We start from the raw sequence: 21,125 nt of genomic DNA on the forward strand, positions 1-21,125 counted from the left end.
TTCTGAGTTAAAAGCAGCAAGTATCTCTGTGTCTGTGTGCTGAAAAATCAGCTACAGCAAGAAGTAAGATAAGACAGGGAAACCATTGTTCTGGGTGCACTGGTTGTGTCCTTGAGAAGTATCTACTACTGTGTAAGGTTTTGCTAACATATTATAATGTTACTGTTACTTAACTTTTAGCTTTTAAAAAGTGCTAGTTCAGCTTAATAGAAATATGCTGTTACAAAGATTTAAAAAGCACCGCCCAAGTATTGCTTTTTTTATTAACCATAAAGTCTTGCCTTGTTATAATAAGTATAAAAGATCACCTCACCCTTGAGGGGGGGCCATTTTGCCTTTTGCTGGCTTTATGGTCTTTGCTCGAGCAAATAAACTGCTGTCTTTCTTTACCCGCATTGTCTGTCAATCAAATTACAGCTAGACAACGAACCTTAGGGAGGTTTCTCCCACCACAAATTCTTTCCGCTTGAAGACGGGAAGAGGTGGGCAATGGATCAGGTCACGAAGCTCCTCTGAATCTCACACAGGGTCTCTATTACCCTGCCGCGTATCCAGAGTCCCCACGAGATGGATGTAGAGTCCTCTTCGGCTTGGGCAGAAACTGCTCAAGCCTCTTATACGGCTAACAGGCCAATCGTTAGCCGCCACGTGGGAATAATTTAAAACTAGCCAATAGCGGGGAACAAATTTGCATGCGGGTGGCGGGAACTCTTTTGCACCGTGCATTTCTCTTGCAACTTGAGCAATGCACCCTGCAAAAGAAGCTGCAAAGAGGCGGGAAACTCGTCCCTGCACCGGGGTTCTCCTCTGCAATAGGAAACTCTCCCGTGCAATGAAGCTGTAACCTGGCGGGGATAATTCTGGTGCTGAAGCACACACAAAATCATACCTTTGGGTCATGACAGAGGTGTCCAGTGTATTTTTAACAGGGTTGTGTATGCTGTAGGCCATAAGGCATGCCAAGAGCAGTAAGTCTGAAGTTCTGGGTGGCAGCAGAGTACATTACAAGATTTGGGATCTGGGCAAAAGCATCTTGGGATGGACAGAACTAATATGAGCTGCCACAGTAGATAAGAAAATCATACAGGATGGTACAACCAAATAAGCATGCAGCAGCTATTCAGTGAGCATAAATTTAGTATAGCCTTTACTCATGCTATCAGCCAGTGATCAGACTGGCTGACAGCAGGGATAGTGCACAGTTAAACACAAATCCCAAGTGCATTTCTGTCCTACTCTTTTTTATATATACATTAGAAATGCTTGCTGAGCTGCAGGGTCATCTACAGGGAGTTCAGCTGGAGCACATGAGTTGGCTCTTGAGAAGAAGAGAATGGAGTGCAGTTGATGTGAAGGAGAAAGCTCAAGGCTTTCTCCACAAGGGGCCTCCTGATGATCTGGAGAAGTTGGATTGAGAGTCAGGGAATTCCCACCTGCCACCTTCAGAGGGGAGATGCCTTTGAGGAGACCAGGGATTGAAATCATGCATGGTTATTCAAGTTATCCTACATAAGAGGATTGTTCAGAGATGGGAGAGGACAGGCAGAAATGCTCAACTTTTCAGCATAGACACTGGATTGGCCTGAGCGATACCTTTGAGGGGAACTGTGGTGTTGCCATAGGTCCTTAGCTCAGCTCTGGCCCATGCCAGTTTGGGATCTGGCAGGATAAGGTTTCTCCAGGTTCCACTGACCACGCTCAGTACAGAATCCCACTGACTCTGGCAGGCTGGAAGGAACTGAAGATGACACTGTGGTGGGAGAAAACTCACTGGGGTTCATTGTCTAGCTGTAATTTGATAGACAGACAACACGGGTAAAGACAGACAGCTGTTTATTTGCTTGAGCAAAGACCATAATGCAAGCAAAAGGCAAAATGGCCCCCCCTAAAGGGTGAGGTGATCTTTTATACTTATTACAATAAGGCAAGACTTACAGGGTTAACAAAAAAGCAATATTTGGGCGGTGCTTTACAAATCTTTGTAACAGCATATTTCTATTAAGCTGAACTAGCACTTTTTAAAAGCTAAAAGTTAAGTAACAGTAACATTATAATATGTTAGCAAAACCTTACACAGTAGTAGATACTTCTCAAGGACACAACCACTGCACCCAGAACAATGGCTTCCCTGTCTTATCTTACTTCTTGCTGTAGCTGATTTTTCAGCACACAGACACAGATCCACTTTTTAACTCAGAAAATGCTTAATACAGTTAAAATGATTACTTGACACAAGCAAAGGCTTAGCTATCATTCTGCCTTGTGGTCAGCTGCATTGCTAGGCCACAGGTCATGCCTTGTATTCAGCTGTAAAGCTAATACTTCTTAATAATCCAAATTATTGTTAACCTAACAGTATGCTATCAGAAAACTATTCTATTTCAGGGTAATAACAAACATGCTCACCACAACACTAAATTTCTAGAAGACCTAATTACAGATGGCCGTCACTAAGGGTGACCCAGGGCTAGGACTGAGAGGACAGTTAAAAAAGGGTACAGGCAGCTATCGCAGTTTCTCCCCTTTCTTTTCTGATTCTGCATTGCTGTTGACAGAACTAAGCACCAAGAGCTTGTACAAAGGTCAGTTCTCAGCCCTGCTGACGTGGCACCAACTTAAACAAGTGCCAAGAAATCTGGCTACTGCATGGGGAATTTCAGTCAGACATGTGATTTCCACCTTGACAGTTAGGAAAGGCATCACCAGCTTGGAGAGAAGTCACATGTGGTTTCCTTTTACTGGTCGTTGGCTTCAATACATGGTGCCTCCCTTCTCAGCGCATTGGGAGCAATCTGGGGCAGAGGAGGTATATTCACAGGGCGCTCTGATCTGGCAGTCCCTGGCTGGGATAACAGTCCGTGGGGGGCTGAACCTTGCCACCACAATTCAGAGCTGCCTGAGGCTGCTACAAGTAATGCTAGTGGTTAAATCAGCCCTCTCCATTTCTGAGGGTCACCAGTATTCTGCCCTACTTCTTTCCTAGTTCTACCCAGCATGGCTCTGGCTCAGTTGAGCCTGATGCTTAGAAGGGGGATAACCATATTTCTAAGCCAAATTCAGACCTCAAGGCTCATACAAGATCCCATTTAGCTACCGGTCTGTATTGTAGCTGCTACCATTGCTGTAAGAAGGGGCTCTTATTCTGGAACTTGCAATGAAAACAGGCTTTGCCTTAGTACAGGGCTGTCCAAAACTTGGGTGGTGGGGAGCCACAGACACTCCAAGCCGCATACAGCATGGACCACATTGGAGGGGACACCTTCCCAAGGTCCCCCAGCCACACATAGGCAGCTGGTCCCCTCCACGAGCTCCTCATGCTGTGTTGGCAGCCCAGCTCCTGTGCCCCCACTGTGCATAGTCTGCCTACAGACCCTCCTCAGACCCCCTCTCACTGCCCTGCCCTTAGGAGTGGGGGGGCAAGAAGCAGAAGCTGGAAGGAGAGGGGGAGCCTGCAAACTGCAACTGGCATAGCAGGCCAAGTGATGGGAGGAATAGCAGCTGGGCAAGGGCCTACAACCTGCATGTTAGCCCCTCCTGGAAGACCCATGACCCCAGGCTGCCAGGAGGACCCTTTGCCTTTGCCCCTGAGAGGATGAAATTAAAATTTCCAGGTCTTGACAGCCTGAAGCTGGGACACTGGATCCTAGAGTGAGATGGCAAAATGGAAATCACAAGACAGGGGTGAAAATATCAGTTACATGCTTCAGATCCTTTTGGTCAGAAGGGGCTCAAATAGGACAGCATAGGGACTTTCTCAGTGTAGGCTCCTTTTTTTTTCTTCACCTGACCCTGTCCCTTTAATAAAAAATCCATTCTAATCTTGTAAGCACTAGACCTCAACTACAAGAAAAACAGCTCTGGCTGGATGTATTATTTTAGCTCAGCTCACTCCAGGGGCATGGCTGGTTGGTAGGAGCAAAGTTGTTGGCTATTTACCCAAGGCTGGTGTGACATTATTAATTAGCTGTGCCAGGTTTCTGTAGTGAAAGCCTAGACCAGTACCTACCATAAGGAAGGAAGGATTATTTACCCACTCCTCCTCCAACACCCTCAAAGCAGACTTGAACATCAAGCTTTAATTCTTGTATCAATGTAGGCAAAGAGCAGGGGTTAAAGAATATGGTGATCAAAAAAAGAGAAAATAAAGAAGGGCTGCCCCTTTATTTCAGTGACTATGGATAGATTAAGAAGCCTTGTGTAAGGGGAGCGTAGCCTGTTACTCAGTGTCCATCACACGTCCCTCTCTGTTCTTGATCCTCTGCGGATATGTCTCTAACACAACATCCAGATAAAGAAATAGAGGCTGAATGCCCACGAGTAACGGAGGCCTAGTGCATACTTCTGGTGGCAAAGGCCTGCGTGTGTAAACCAGGCCATAAGGTCAGCATGGCAGCATCAAACTTCCACATGTGTTTCCACCAGGTGTGGTCCTCAGGACCTAGCCCAGGGGTGGGCAAAATGCAGCCTGTAGGCTGGACGCGGCTTGCCAGGTCATTCTATCCGGCCCAAGGGGCCCCTAAAAAATGTAGAAAATTATATTTATCTGCCCCTGACTGCCTGTCATGTGGCCCTCAATGGCTTGCCAAAACTCAGTATGCAGCCCTCCGCCCGAAATAATTGCCTATCCTTGACCTAGCCACTGAACGTGTTTACATTGTGGTCTCACCATAGCTGGCTGAACAGAGCCCCCTCATGGACACAAGGCATATGGCAGCAGAGGGGTGCTTCTGATGTTGCAAAGGCAGCTGATTAATCTGCTTTGAATTTACTCGTACCTTATGGGAAGATTCACACTCCCTTGTGTCTAAACTAATCCTCCTAGCCTGGGGATTTTCCTTCTGATAAGCTCAGGTCTAGTCTACCCTGTACAGTTTTGGTAGTGTATCTGTATTAAAGCCTGGGAAAAGACTGAAGACCCCCTCACCGATGTAGCAACCCCAGTGGATGCCCCTGGTATAGACACTGCTATTGAGACAGTCTCAGCTAATATCATTTAAGGATGTGATGCAGACATGTCACTAGAAAAAGTCCTTCTGCTACCACACATAATGTTTCCACTGGGGGCTTTGCTGGCAGCATCCCTGTAATAGAAGCAAGTTTTCAGGCTATCCATTCTCTTTTCCCTGCAAAGCTGTGCCCTTCCCTAAATGGTGCCCTTTGGGTGCATATACAGGAGACATTTACTGTGGAATAGACTAATTAACTCCACAGTAAATGTCATATGTCTACATGTGCACACCTATTAGACTGCAGTAAACAAATTAACCCCCCATAATAGGATAGTACTTGTACTTGCAGTCCTGCACTGTAGCATTGTGCCCAGCCAGCCCCTCCACAGCATGTTGAATGAGTGGGGGAGCAGCCCTGGGTGGCAGGCTTACCCCTGGGGCTCCCTGACAGCTGTGGATGCTCCAACCCAGCTCAATGTGCTGTAGTCCTGGGCACAAGTTCAAACATGCCTGGGAGCAATAAAATCCAGAGCAATAAGGTCTGGAGTTTATTGCTTCACATTGCAGGTGTAGATGTGCCCTTTGTGATTCAGATTAGGCCCCGCAGCACCAGGTACTGTGTGAGCTATAGCTGCTTCCCTGAAGAACCTGTAGGGCAAATGGGCAGCAATGGCAATCATGCTGGACAACCAGGAAACAAATCACAGAGGTGAAGACGCACCCACACAACACAGTGGCTGGAGGGTGGAGCCATGGTCTCTTGAATCCCAGCCCTGTACCTTAACCACAAATAACCCTTCCTTTCTGTTTGTATATGTGACAGGATGTGTCTTTCCACTCCAATGGAGACCCCACAGAGTCTCTCTCTGTTTTCATCATTTATTGATTTGATCATGTATGTGTGGGGGGAAAAGGACTCCCAGCCCCTGGCAGGAGGGAGAGCTTGCCTGACCACGTCCCTATGGCTATTACAGGTTGCTAGTCCCAGGGGATCCAAGATGGAGCTCCAGAAACTTCAGAATTTCCTGCCAGGAATACTCTTGGGCTTGGCTTGGGCCTCTGGCTCACCCCTGCTCCAGTGAACAGGTTTGGGACTCCAATGGATCTCTGAGATGCTACATAGGGAAGACCCTGGTGGCTCAATTAGATGCCCAGTCCCTGAATAGGAGAGCAGGGTATAGTTCTTCGTCCCATGCTTCTTCATCCTTTCAATTGCCAGCTGAGAAAAGAGCTTGCTATTAAATTTGAGGTTAGCTTCTTCCACCCCGAAGAGCACCTCCCCCTTGGCTTTCTCCATGGGGAATGCAGAAGTTGCCTAAGCTGGGTCACGAGGGTTCCTGAAGATGTGAAAGCTGTCCAGGGCCCCCCATGTCCATGATGGTGAGCCTTCAGGAAAGTAGGGGATGGAGGGGATGTAGACTGTACAACAGGGGCGGGCAATTATTTTGGGTGGAGGGCCGCTTATCCAATTTTGGCAAGCTGCCGAGGGCCGCATGGGTAGCCACGCCCCTTGACAGGTGTTCCACCCCCTGGCCACCTTTTTGGGACCAATGTCTCAGGGCCAGCACTGGTGGGGCCCAGAGTGGGGTGCAGGCTGGCAGGGTCTGTGGAGCCGGGTTGGGCTGCACCAGCAGGGAGAGGAGGGGAGCTGGCTTGGCTCCATAGAGCCCCTGCTGGCTGGGACCCTGTACCCCTGCTGCCCTGCTCTGGGCCCTGCTGGTGCTGGCCCTGGGACACTGGGGTGGGCCCCGTGTACCCGCTCACTCCCAGTGCCCCTCAGCCCTGCAGTACAGGCAGGGGGCAGCACACAGCCCCAACCCACTGCTCTGTGGCAGGGAACAAGCTGGTGCTGAGTGTGGGGAAAAGTGGCCCCTCCCTTGCCCCATGGCCAGCGCTGCCTGCTGCAGTCATTCGCAGCCCGTGCGGGACTGTCCCGAGCAGGCACAGGTGGGGGCCGGGGTGGAGAGGCAGCAGATGTTTGCAGCTGGCCCAGGTTCTGGGTAGCTGCTGACAGCTACAGAGCCTGGGCTGGGGGGCAGAGGCTTTGGATGGGGGGCAAGGGGCAGCAGGGCTGGGGGGCAAGGGTCATGAGCAGTGCTCGGGGGCAGTGGCTTTGGGTGAGGGGCAAGGGGCACAAGCAGGGCATCCTGCCATGTACCCCCTGCCCTCATTTTGTTTTAAGCAGGCACAGGCAGCTCCACGTGGGCTGTGAGAAGCTGCAGCACGGGGCGCTGGCCACGGGGTAGGTGAGGGGCCACTTTTCCCCCCACGCTCACCACCAATTTGTAACCCACCCGCGCAGCAGCCTGGGTCCCACACCAGCTTCAGGCTTGCCTGTCAGGGTTGCACACAGTGGCAGCAGCTGTGCCCCCCTGCTTGCTGCACCAGGCAGTGTTTGCCACTGCCGCCTCAAGGCTGCCCAACATGCGAGCTCCAGGTGGACAGCAGCAGCTAACACTGCCTGGCGCTGCAAGTTGGGGGGCTGCAGTTGCTGCCGCCGTGTGCAGTCCTGATGGGCGAGCCCGGAGCCAGTGTGGGGCCCAGGCTGGCAGTGCGAGTGGGTTACAAGCTGGTGCTGAGTGCGGGTGGGGGGGGCCCTGCTGTTGCGGGAACCCTGAGTCCTACTGCTCCTAGTTCCTGTCACTTTTGACAGGAACAAAAGACACAGAAATATTAATTTTCAAAAAATTTTAGGGGTCCTGTGGGCCGGATAGAATGACCTAGTGGGCTGCATCCAGCCCACAGGCCTTATTTTGCCCACCCTTGATGTACAACAAACACTCTAGACACTCCCTGCCCCAAGCAGCTCACCTATTTAAATGACAGATGGGCTGGAATGGGTGAATTACACACAAGAGAATGAGATAATATCACGATAATTCAGCAGGGACATGGAAGTCTTGGCTTTGCACTACTAGAGTCACGTTATGGGTACGTGGGGGCATCATATTGGTATTGTTACTAGGAACCCAGTACCGTTGGCTTTCTTGGACACAGAATTCAGGGACAGTTAGTTTCCTTTTTGTACACCAAATCGAAGTATGATTACATTTTTCAGTGATCCACCATTCCCTCTTAGCAAGTAAAGCATTACTACCACTCAAGTTGGATAAAGAGGCAAGAGACATGTTTATTATAACCCAACCTTTTATTGATGTTATTGATTATATCCCATACCATAAGAAAAAGCCCTAGTCTCTATGCCTATCTAGCCACGTGCAACAACCCAATACAGATTCTCCCCTATACCATCTGGGGGAGACACAGGAGAGGGGAAGGTAGAAGGAAGGCAGGTAGAAGGTCATCTTGAATTTGCTAAGGTCTTCTCCAGTTTTCCCCTGTTGATATCCAATATTTATACATGGATTATTTAAATAAATATTCTGAATGGTGTTACTTTTTTTTCTGTTTGTTTCATTGAGACTTTGGGAACTGGACTGAACATATTTGTGAAGGTGCCAATTTAGACGGGGTTTGCATTTTTATGAAAAGTACAGTTCTGGGAGAGACTTATTTTTTTCCTCTTACCATCCGGGAATGCTCCTTGTAGTCTCTAAATAGCCTGGGTTAGAGGAGCCTGCTACACAGGCTTTGTGGCCTGCTGTAGCCACACTTCTGCAACCTAGCATAACTTCCTTGAAAGTAGCCAGGACTTACAACAGGTTATTACTGCAAACGAATTCTAGCTGACTACATATAACTCAATTTGTTATCCAATGGCAAAACACTGGTTGTTACTTTTAGTGGCTGTTACACATGTTTTCCAAAAGCTGCTATTCATTCTTGGCCTGATTTAATATTAGGGGCTTGATGAATAGATTCTTATTCTACTTTACAGGCTAATGCTTATGATTTAAATGCAAGCTTACTGATTGCTGATTGTATACTAGCTTTAGTACACATAATTCATGACTCAGGCTTTTGCTAGGTCTGTAGTCTGCACCTGTCAATGTGGTCTGTCAGTCACTGATCATGTCCATAGCCTGCAGTGTTGAGGAAGGTTTTTTTTAAAGGAAGACAAGGTATTGACTTTATGCATTTTGCTGGTATTTTCCCCCCATATCTAGGGTTGGAGCAGCAGGGAAGGCAGCACAGAGATGCTTTTGGGAGAAGCATACAGGAGGATAATTCAAAAAGGTGACTTGCCCTCAGCAGGCAAACATGGAGAATCACATTTTCTCCACAGTAGCTCTTATGCTTAGGTAGGCCTTGGTGACCACAAAGCCATGGCCCTATTTTCTTTCATCTGCACTTCCAAAGAATTGATGTCACCTCTGTTGTGATGATCCATGAAAGACTCCTTTCTGGCACATCCTTTGTGGCAAGCGTGGCTACTTGCTTATGCCAATACAGCTGGTTTGCTGAAATCTTCCTTTTTCAATTCCTGCATCTGTCTATTCCCCTACTGCATATTATCTAAACACTGGGGCCCAGCCGTGATTCATGAGTAGCCAGCAGCCCACAATACCTTCCAACAGCGCTTGTAGCAATGGGAGATTGTGCTTACCACAGCCCCATGTTTCTTCAGGGGGACAAGGGCAACGAAGTGTGATATTGCTAACAGGGAAACTGGTTGTAGCCATGATGGTCTAAGGCAGAGCTTTCCAAACTGTGTGCTGCGACACATTAGTGTGTCGGCGGCAGTGTGTAGGTGTTTCGCGCGAAATGCAGAAAATTTTGCGGAAGGGCACCGCGGAGCTCCCTTACTCGCGTCTGCTTCCCTTGGCCCCTCCCCCGGAACTGAATTACTGTGTCGCGAAATGATGCATGTCTAGAAAGTGTGTCACCAACATGAAAAGTTTGGAAAGCTTTGGTCTAAGGGCATCAGCAGACAAAACTCTTAGGGCAGAGGTGATATCTTATATTAGACCAACTAAATAGTTAAAAAAAAAGTTTTCTTTGCCACCTTTCCAGCATACACACCCTTCTTCAGGCAAAGGAGAACTCAGAGATTTTAGGAGTTCTCCCAGGTACAGAAAAAAGTTCATCTTGCAAAGGAGAAACCAGAGATGGTGAGGTTTCTTCTAGGTGGAAAAGCCAGTTGTAAAAAGCTGCTCTGTGAGAATGCAAATTAGGAGCAGGCAATGGCTGAAGCAGTCAAGTTACCTGAAGGTATCAGATGGCAGGATGTGCCATCCTGCAAAGTGTAGGATTTGGCTTCTTTTCCGGTACGAGTTGTGAAGTTTCCATTTCAAAACAGCAAAATATGCTCTCTTCCATGTTTCAGCAAAATTGGTTGTAGTCATGCAGAGGTGATATCTTTTATTAGACCAACTAAATAGTTTCTCTCTCTCTCTCTCTCTCTCTCTCTCTATATATATATATTGCTAACAGTGCATTGTTTGTTCAGTATTGTTGCTCATGCATCAGCAAAAGTTGGGGGCGACTGGTCTGAACCTTCGACAGCTAAGTTTCTTGGGCAGAGACAGTCTCTGTGTTATTGTGTGTGTACAACACCCAGCATACAGGGGGTCCTAATCCTTGCTTTGGGTCCCTAGGAGTTACTAGCCATTAATTCAAATGCCTTATCGGGGCTGGGGAAGAAATGTAGAATTTCAGCAGTAGACTAATTGGTTGCAGCAGACAAAATGGATTTATAGACTCTTAAAGAATCATAAGAGTTGGAAGTGACCCCAGGGATTACCTAGTCCAGTACCCTTTACAGATGCAGGATGTGCTGTTCCTATACTAACCCAGACACATGCATATCCAGGCTCCACTTCCAGTGAAGGAGATTCCACGACTTCCCTGGGCAGCTGGTTCAAGTGTCCTACAGCTTTTCCCAAATCATAGCAATCATTGGCAATAACATCCACCTCCTGTTTGCTTCTGGCCAAATTTGGGATGGGAAGGATTTTCTATTCGTGACATGGTGTGAAGTATATTTGGCTTACTGGAACAGTATAAAGAGGAGAAAAAGGCATGGGGAAATCTACTGGACAGGCAGACCCCTAGTGGCCAAATGGCACACTGCCACTAGGTGGCTCTCACAAGTGGGTGCCTGACAACAGTGTCAGCTGGTGCCGTTAGGTGGGGCAGGAAGCCAGTCTGGCTGGGAAAAGGACACTGCCAACCAAAACACATTCAATCTCATCTGGAAATTGTTTACAAGACTGAGAGTCACAGTGCACCCATGTTAGGTTGACTATGGAAAACCCCTGCACAGGACAGGATTAAACTAGCCACTTAAGTAAGTGCTTAACTTCAAGGCTGTGAACAGGGATGACTTGCTTGTTAATGGTTAATCAGTACATTTATCACTTTGCAGGATTGGGAGGGTAGAGAGCAAAACCTGCTGTCTGCTCCAGCTGAGGTTTCTGAATGATTTTGGAGGATTGACCAGATCTCCAGGGCCAAAAATCTGGTGAACAAAGATGAAACTCCTCCCTCCAAGAATGACTACCTTCACCCAAAATGTAGGCGGGATAACAAAATCTCCCTCTACAACTGGAGGGATCATTTGGAGATCAACCCAATCAGCTGGCAGTCTTGCTGGAGGTGTCCAGCATATTTTTAACAGAGATTTGTTTGCTGTAGGCCATAACGCGTGTCAGGAGCAGTAAGTCTGAAGTTCTGGATGGCAGCAGAGTGCATCACAACATTTCAGGTCTGGGCCACAGCATCATGGGATAGACAGAATAAGCATAAACCGCCACAGTAGATAAGAGAAATGTACAGGATTGTACAGCCCAAAGCCAGTATGTACCTGGGAATTTATGTAGGAACGCTGTAATTAAATAAGTTCTTTGCTCAGGAACTTGTAAGTGTATGGCACCAAATCTGGTTGACCATGTGTGGGCAATGATGTGGGCTTGATGCAAGCACTTCTAATGTATATAAAAAAGGAGTAGGACCGAAATACACTTTAGATTTGTGTTTAACTCTGCACTATTGGCCAGTCCGATTATTAGCTGATAGCATGAGTCAAGGTAACACTGAGTTTATGCTCACTGAATAGCTGCTGCATGCTCATTTGAACCACGATGCAGAAGGACGATCCAGGTCCGTGGCAGTGACAGCCCATGACAACGAGCTGGAAGGATTCCAGAACGCTGCGAGAAGGGGGGCCATAGCAACAAGATGGATGCGAGGAGGGGGCATAGCAACCACGTAGTGAGTTTCAAAATTATGCAGCAGCAGTAACCATGGTTACCAGGTAGGCGGTTTCCCAAACATTACAGGAGCCATGCCTAAGGGGCCCAGGATGCCAGTGACAAGGCAACTAGGTGGGAGGTGGGGGGCAGCCGAGACACTGTAAGCTCTCAGGTGCTTTAGAGGAAAAGGCAGAACAAATTAGGAAGGGGATGAGGAACGGGAGTTGAGCCAGGGAAGGAGCTGAGCAGCAGGGTCATCTACAGGGCTCTTGAGATGAGGAGAATGGAGTGAGGTTGCTGTGAAGGAAAACTCTCACAGCTTCCTGCACAAGGGGCCCCTTGATGGTCTGGAGATGTTGGATTGAGAGGGAATTTCCACCTGATACCTTCAGAGGGGAGATGCCTTTGAGGACACTGGGGACTGAAATCATCTATGTTTATTCAAGTTCTGTATAAGAGGATTGTTCTGAGATGAGAGAGGATGGGGAGAAATGCTCAACTTTTCAGCATAGACCTTGGATTGGCCTGAGTATACCTTGGAGGGGAACACTGGTATGGCCACAGGTCCATAGCTCAGCTCAGGCTCACACCAGTTTGGGATCTGGCAGGATCAGGAGGTTTCTCTGGGTTCCACTGACCACGCTCAGAGCAGAATCCCACTAAATCCAGCAGGCTGGAAGAGGCTGAAGAAGATGCGAAATATCCAGGTGTGGACATACTAGAGACAGAAGAGGGCTTCTGCTAGCTCAGCTAATCTTCAAGGAGCTGCCAAATCAGTAGAAAAAGTATTTCTGCTACCACACATGATGTTTTCAATGGGGGCTCTGCTGACAGCAACCATGGAAAGAGAGAAAGCTGTCAGGCCATCCATTTCCTTCTCCCTACAAAGCTGTACCTGTCCCTAAATGACACCTTTTGTGACTCAAACTAGGCCCCACAGCAGCAGGTATTGTATGAGCTGTTTCACTGAAGAGCCTGTAATGGGCAGCAATGGCGATCATGCTGGAGAGCCAGGGACCAAATCACAGAGAGGTGAAGACACACCCACACAACACAGTAGCAAGCCTGGAGGGTGCAGTCATGGCCTCCTGAATCCCAGCCCTGTACCTTAACCACAAATAAGCCTTCCTTCCTGTTCATATGTGTGCCACTCTTGCCTTCCCACTCTCCAATGTAGACCCTTCAGATTCTCTCTCTCTTTTCATTATTTATTGGTTTAATCAGGTGTGAGTGTGGGGGAGAAGACCCCAGCCCCTGGCAGCAGGGAGAGCTTGCCTGAGCACATTCCTGTAGCTATTACAGGTTACCGGTTCCAGAGGATCCAAGATGAAGCTTCAGGAACTTTATAATCTCCTCCCAAGAATGCTCTTGGGCCTTGGCATGGGCCTCCGGCTCACCCCCCCAGTGCACAGGCTTGGGATTCCCACGAATCACTGAGATGCTGCATAGGGGAGACCCTGGTGGCTCAATTAGGTGCCCAGCCCCTGGATAGGAAAGCAGGGTGTAGTTCTTCTTCCCATGCTTCTTCATCCTTTCAATTGCCAACTCAGCAAATAGCTTGCTGTTAAAGTTGCGGTCAGCTTCCCCCACCACAAAGAGCACCTCCCCCTTGGCTTTCTCCACAGGAATTGCAGAGGCTGCATGAGCTGGGTCACGAGGGTCCCCGAAGACATGGTAGTTGTCCAGGGCTCCCATTTCTGTGATGATGAGCCTCTCAGGAATGTAGGGGACCGCGGGGATGTAGATGTCCCGGTAGCGCAAGGAGGGGCCATACATACATGATGCACCATTGATCCAAACAGCAGCCACAACCTGCTCTAGGAAGGTTGCCATGGACAGCACAACCATGCCACCTTGGGACACCCCGATCACTCCAATGCCTGGGCCTCTTACCTGAAAGAAACCCATGAGGTGCCATATTAGAACTATGCCTTGCTGCTGGGCTGTGAATCTGTGATTCAGACCCAGCAGTTAATGGGAAAAGAAAGGGCCTGCAGGGGATGCTGTGACACCAGGGATGGAGCAGAACCCACACTGCCCAGCCCTGCCTACCACAGCAGAGGGAACTGGCACATCAGGGGAGGGGGAGGAGCCTGCATTGCCCAGTTAGGGGGAGTCTGCAGTGCCCAGCCTTTCCCTTCCCACCAGAGAGAGCAATCAAACATAGAAGTGGGAGTCTGGAGGAGTTCCTTAAGGTAGCTCAGTGGTGGGGCTCAGGGGGTGCTAGTCCGTGACATGGGACATACCTTGGGGTGCTTCAAGAGTAGGTTGGTGGCTTCCTCAAAATACTCCAGATCCACCTCCTTCAGCACCAAGGGCAGGTCATCATAGGCAAAGAAAGCCACGGCCAGGACTGCAAAGCCCCGACTGGCTAAGAGACTGGCTCGGAACTCAATGAGCCCCCCTGCACCACCAAACATGTCAATGACCCCTGGAAACGGGCCTGGCCCTGAAAAGAACAAGGGACAGAAGCATTGGGGACAAAGGTCAGACAACCATCCTTATCTGGGCTATTATGGGTCTTAAGGCTGCAAACCAACCCTCCACTGAAGGAGAGGTCTTACTGGGGACCCAGCAGGAGGGGACAATTGACAGCTCGCATGGTTTGATAATCCATCTCAGGACATACAGCATTTTCCTCAAAGCCCCAGCTCCTGAGAATTTCAGCATTTAGAATTTAAGTAAGTTTTTAGTCCCAGGGCTTGAAGAAAATAAAACAAGCTTGAAAATGCAACTTCTTCAAGCTGTGAAGCCACAAAGCAGAATCCAGAGAACCAACTTTCCTCCTTCCCTCCCTTCCTCTCACAGTATTTAAGCCAGTTGCAAATTTTGAATGTAAGCCACCAGTGTGATTTCATAGCTGGCAAAGCAAATCAAATTCTGGCATGCATCCACCGAGGCATCTCAAGCAAAACCAGGGATGTCATCCTCCTGCTTTACTCAGCTTTAGTGAGGCTGCAGCTGGAGTACTGCATCCAGTTTTGGGCCCCCCACTTCAGGATGTATGTGGATAAGCTTGAGAGAGTCCAAAGGAGATCCACCCATATGATCAAAGGCCAAGATAGCAAGCCTTACGAGGAGAGGCTGAGGGACATGGGACTCTTCAGCCTGGAGAAGAGAAGGTTCAGTGGGGACTTGGTGGCTGCCTATAAGTCTATGAGGGGTGTGCACCAGGATCTGGGAGAACAGTTGTTCACCAGGCCCCGCCAAAGGATAACAAGGTCTAATGGACACAAATTTCTGGAAGGCCGATTTAGACTGGACATAAGGAAAAACTTCTTTACAGTCCAGGTGTCCAGGGTCTGGAAGAGATTGAATGCTTATCTTGCTGGGATCATTTGACCCCAGCAGACTTCCTACTATGGTAGCGGGGATGGACTCAATGATGCTGCTTTATGAGAGGAGAGCTGGTGGCCATCTATAAGCTCACCAGGGGAGACCAGTGAAAAATAGATGAGGCTCTGTTGCCCTGGGCACCAGCTGGGATAATAAGGAATAATGGCTGCAAATTGATTGAGAGTAGATGCAGACCTGATATCAGGAGGCATTACTTTACAGTTAGGGCTGCCAGGCTCTGGAATGGGCTCCCAAGGGAGGTGGTGCTTTCCCCTACCTTAGGGCTCTTCAAGAGGAGGTTGGACAGATATCTGGCTGGGATATTATGGTCTCAGCACTCAATCCTGCCCAGGGCAGGGGTTTGGAGTTGATCATCTGTTCAGGTCCCTTCTGACCCTAGAAACTATGAGGTCTCTTCCAGACCCTAATGTCTATGAAATCTATGAATCTCCTAAAGCTGACCAGGCTCTTATTTCAGGGACTAATTGGGAAGGTTATTTATTGGCCCTGAACTTCTGGGAATATTCTCTATATGGGGTTGCAATAAGCCTTGACCTGCTTTAAAGCAAAGTTCCTGGTTGAAAGAGATTATGCCCCCTGCAGAGGCACAGACCAAGGTGTCTGTATGCTCAAAGCAATGATGAACATCCTCCACCTAGAACTGAAGAATTTGCAGTTTCTGCCAGATGATGAACCAACCGTTTGGGTTTCCCTGAGTTTTGACACAACTCCCCAGCCTTACTACACCTAAGGATTGTATAGACCCAGCCTGGTTTGATTAACCTTCAGACTGTGAAACACCAAGCAGCTGGGATCAGGGAGGAAGCTTCAGCAGGCATCAAAGACAGTCAGGGACTGGGGACCAGTCTTCCTTACATGGAATACAAAGGCTGACATGTTGGCAGATTGCTAACCCTCTGTCACTGTAGGAGTCAGGGACAGTGGCTTTACCCTTTACCCAATGTGGGTCAGCCCTGGGGTAGGGGTGGGGAGTTTGATCCTTTGGGATGGTAAGTGGAGGTGGAGAGAAAGAGGCACAAAGGGCCTGTATAGGGGAAGGAGGAGAGTGGAGAAGCCAAAGAACTGGGAGGGAAGAAGTTCCCCAAAAGATTCCTGGGAAAGGGGGAGGAAAGGACACAATGGTGCAGTTTTCTCACCTGGCGGCAGGAAAAGGGTCCCTCGGACTCTGCCCTCCTTGATTGGGATGCGCTGTGTGCCAGGGGTCACATACCACCTCTCCACAGTGCAACTGGCCACAGGCTCTGTCTGGACTTGAGGCATCAGGAGAAAGGAGTCGAAGAGATCAATTCGGACCTGGAAGGGGCTGCCCATCACATCCTTTTTAATTAGCCGCTGGAACAGCTTCTCCGGCTTGAGGAACCAGAAGAGGCCCATGGGCCACACGCCTGCATAGTCGCCGCCCAGGGCAGCAGCCTTCTCAAAATCCACCTGCCCAGCTTCATCTGCCCGGTACAAGGCTCTGGCCTGGAACGTTATACCCCTCTCATCTGTCAGGGATGACTGCAGAGTCACCAGCAGCCCCGGGGCTAGGCCGGAGACATGGATCTTCACTGGCTGGTCAGCCAGAGAAGTTTTGGGGGTGACCGTGAGCTGGATCATGATGGACGGAAACTGGACTCAAGACCTGAGAAAGGGGGATTCAGGGGGCAGGGGAGGAGGGCAGACAGAGCAAATGGATATGGACGTGTTAGCAGTGGGAGAAGCTAGGACAGCTTTGAAGTGGTAGGGGATATTGCAGCAGTCTCATCTGTCTTTTTTTTTTTTTTTTTTTTTTTTTTTTTTTTTTTTAAATAATTTTGTGTTTTAGGCCAAATCAGCCAAATCAGTTTTGAATTCTATCAGCTGAGCAGAACTCAATTGTTCAAGTGTGCATGGTGCTACCACTGGCCAGTATCCTTCCTCCCAGACTCTTCAGCCTGGGGCTTCAGATATTTCCATATCTATGGCAGGCATCCTACATGCAAGCCCCATGCCCAGAGGCCTTGGGGTTCAAATGCCCCCTAGTCTTGCTTGCCCCCTGGCCAAAAGGCCATAGGGAGAAGCTAGAGGAAGAGCCTGAGAGCAATCCCTCATCACCATAAATTATGTAGCCAAGATCCACCCGCTAGGAAGCTATAGTATATTCTTGCAGGGGTGCCTCCCCACAGTGCAGTGGACACATCTCCACCCTCAACTACACCAAGTCATCCAAGACCTGGATGAAGGGGACTGCCAGGTACAGTAAAACCAGCTGGACCAGCATTATCGTGGTGGTTTTCTTTGCTCCTAACAGCTACCCTGTGGCAGGGTGTGTGGCTGTAGAAGGAATTTCTGTCCTTGTGAAGGGCCCTTTGAGTGCATTTCAGGGGCACTTGGACGAGCTCTTAAGCGCAGGGAAGACAGGGCAAGCCATCCTGCCTGGAACACCAGCATCTCTTCCCCTTCCTCTTCCCCCTCCGCTTCACCTTTTGTCTTTCTAATTTCTACCTATTTACATTCTCACTAACATCCTGCCACACTTTTAGCTTCTCTAATTTCTTGGAGTCTCAGAACAGCAGAAACTCTCTATGCCTGAAGAAGGGTGACTGCGCCCAAAAGCTTGCCAAGAACTGTTTTCCAACTATTCAGTTGGTCTAATAAAAGATATCCCCTCTGCTCAAGGACCCCTGCCTGCCTATGTCCTTAGACCAGAGCTTTCCAAACTTTTCATGTTGGTGACACACTTTTTAGAGGTGCATCATTTCGCAACACAGTAATTCAGTTCCGGGGGAGGGGCCAAGGGAAGCAGATACGAGTAAGGGAGCTCCGCGGTGCCCTTCTGCAAAATTTTCTGCATTTCACGCGACACACCTACACACTGCTGCCGACACACTAATGTGTCGCGGCACACAGTTTGGAAAGCTCTGCCTTAGACCAACGTGGCTACAACCAAAAACCCAGCATCTCTCAATAGTACCCTTAGCAACCTTGCCTTTCCTCTGCCACCCAAAGCACGTATGCCTCTTCCCTGGCACTCAGGCTCCCTTCCCCACTGCCCTCAGCATCAAGGATCCTCTACAGCTCCCTTAAACACCCTTGCTTCTCAAGATCACCAGCGTTTTTTCTTTCGAGACCTTCAGAGTTATTCTCCAGCAGGGCCCTCCTCCCCCCGTCCCTCCTCCTTGATCAGTGCCAGTGCATAGGAGCTGGGGTACCTCCTGGGTCCTGCCCACAGACCGTGCAGGCAGGGAAAGTGGCTGCAGGTCTGCTGCTGTTCATTTACAAACCCTGCTGCTCCCCACAGACCCCATCAGCAGCACAACAGGCAGGCAGAGGCGGGGAATGGGGATGGACCTTTGTCATCTGACCATGTCGGGGTCATGTTGCAAACACACTCCTCCCTCTCGGGCAACTGTTCCAGCACCAGCAGGTGCCCATCTATGTTTAAACAGGGAATGAAAACACCCAGCAGAGCAGATCTCCAGCCTTGTGCAGCAGCCCAAAGCAGATCCGGGCAAGACCTCGTCCTGTCGGCTTCCTCCAGAGCTGCTGGAGCTGGCTGCAGAAATCACAAGAATGCCACAGCCAGAACAAGTGTCTGCCTGCTTCCCTTCCCTGCTTGCCAAATTCTGGCTCCACATAGCCAGGCCCACCTCCGTGTCTCAGGGAAAAGAAAAAGCCTTAGGCCAACAGGCCCTGAGCCAGCAGCTAAACCTGAATTACCAGCCCCAGTCCTTCAGCTCCTTCCTTTCCCGCAGCTGCTTAGTGCCTAAGTGTTCACAAGTATAGGTTGTAGCCATGTTGGTCTAAGGACATAAGCAGGCCAGGTTCTTTGGGTAAATCCAATGTCTTTTACTAGACCAAGTAAAATAGTTGAAAAAAATATATTCCAACTATACATCCAACTATTTTAGTTGGTCTAGTAAAAGACATCAGATTTACCCAAAGAATGTGGCTGCCTAAGCATTCATGAGAGATGGAGCAGATGTCCTGATCCTTTCGCTTGGTGTATGGGGAATTATTTGGACCCTTTTAAATTATTTAGCTGACAGGGTTTTGAGTGCTCTGTAACGAAGACATCAGCAGCGGCCTACTCAGCCCTGCCTTGCCCTTTCCAAGGTTCTGCTCAGCAGTGCGTCTTACAGCTCCCATGGTCCTGTGACCTTGAGACCAGCTTGAGAAATGCCTCCTCGGGCAGGGGTGCGTTCAGTCTGCTGACCCACAGCTCTCTGCAACCAGGGGGCAGATCCCTGGCAAAAAGATGCAGGGGACGCAAGACCCCCCCACCCATCACCAGAGGATCTAATCCCCTTAGGATCGTTAATGTGTTTATCCTCTCAAAGTACCTGTGAGGGAGGAGGGCTGTTATTCCCATTGTACAGATAGGGAAACTGAAGCACAAAGTCAAGGTCACTCTAAAGGATTTAGGTGCATGACACAGGATTGAGGTACCTATATCCTACCTCAGTCTGGGAGAAGCCTTAAGTGCCCAGCCTAGCCCCTAAAGCCCTTAGGTGCCTGAGAGAGATTTCCTCAAGTGCTGGTGCCTTCAATGCTGGCCGGTGAGGTCTACTCGGGCAGCCAGGTGCCTTCAAGTTCATCATTAAAGCACTGTGGTTCTAGGCCTAAGTGACTTGCCCAAAGTTATACAGCAAATCAGAGAGTGGTGGGAATTGAACCAAATTCGCCTATGTCCCAAAGTCATACTAGAACAATTTCCTTTGAAAAATCCTTCTTCAGGCTGAGGTCAGCCAGTTTACACAGCAGCCTCCTTCCTCTTCCACTCGCACCACAACCCCCACTATCCCAGCTTGCGATACCAGAGCTGTACCCATTTTAGGCCTTGTGATTTCACACACCTGACACATGACTGCTTGTGTCACCCATGCCTGGGCCCATGGGCATGAGACACCCTTTTCCCTCACCTGTCGCCAGGCTGTTGCTACGTAGTGAAATGCCCCAGATAAGGGAGATGCTCCCACAGGTGTGGAGCTTGTGCTACATCCACCTTTACCAGCTTGTATATAGTACAAGATGCCCCAAGGCCTGCACAGAAGCTTGGGCCAGTGGAAAGGAAAGGCTGATCTGCAAATCCCCTCTGCCTGCTCTTTTTCCAGCCTCATTCTAGGCCTAGATCTCAGCAGCTCCAGACCCCAGGGGCTCCAGTACCAAGGAAGAAGGACTCCAAACCTCCTTGTCATAGGTAAACCTGATTCCCTCTGCCCAGGAAGATCAAGTCTCTCCTTTCTTACCGTAAAGGAAGGGATGTAGTTGGGCTGTTTGCTTGAAATCTCCAGGTTCTGTTGTAAAAACAAGGCAGCAGCAGCCCCCTTCTCCCCTCCCTCTCGCTGGAGCATGTGAAAGGTGTGTGAAAGGAGAGCCCCAAGTGTTTCTTTATATCTTGCTCTGCACCACAGTCCCACACAATCTGCATGCACTTGCAAACTGAGATAATCATTAATCCCAAGTGATAATCAGAGGTGGAGCTTTCTATGAACCAGAGGCCACTTCAGCTTGACTGAGGTGTCAGTGAACCTCAAACCATCCCCCAGTCTCCTTCCTAGCTCTGCTAAGGGCTCCAATCCAAACCTACCGTTACAATAGTGTCTCAGTCCTGACCCACAGCCCTCCAATCTTAATTTTGAGCTCCCACCACAGCTGTTTTGGTGCCTCTCACTCCTGACACAAGCCTCCCTGCTATCTCAGCCACGGGCTCCCTACAACTCTTCTAATGCATGTAATTCCTGACTAACATTTCCTCCCCCCA

General features: G+C 49.2%; 1 protein-coding gene across 2 annotated transcripts; it reads right to left on the minus strand.

The window, feature by feature from the left end:
• Window positions 1–13,237: 13,237 nt before the first annotated feature.
• Window positions 13,238–21,071, minus strand: LOC102383708 (acyl-coenzyme A amino acid N-acyltransferase 2-like). Of its 2 annotated transcripts, none has more exons than XM_006026031.3 (4): window positions 20,611–21,071; window positions 16,537–17,024; window positions 14,290–14,492; window positions 13,238–13,936 (listed from the first exon to the last, which is right to left on the minus strand). In XM_006026031.3, the coding sequence occupies exons 2-4, from the start codon at window positions 16,997–16,999 to the stop codon at window positions 13,340–13,342; spliced, it is 1,263 nt and encodes a 420-aa protein (XP_006026093.1). In that variant the 5' UTR covers window positions 17,000–17,024; window positions 20,611–21,071; the 3' UTR covers window positions 13,238–13,339. The 2 variants fall into 2 exon arrangements, with proteins under 2 accessions (XP_006026093.1, XP_006026092.1); XM_006026030.3 differs by lacking the exon at window positions 20,611–21,071 and adding an exon at window positions 18,574–19,108.
• Window positions 21,072–21,125: the final 54 nt, after the last annotated feature.

Source organism: Alligator sinensis, unplaced genomic scaffold, assembly GCF_000455745.1.
Source record: "Alligator sinensis unplaced genomic scaffold, ASM45574v1 scaffold437_1, whole genome shotgun sequence".
In the NCBI taxonomy this organism is placed as follows: domain Eukaryota; kingdom Metazoa; phylum Chordata; order Crocodylia; family Alligatoridae; genus Alligator; species Alligator sinensis.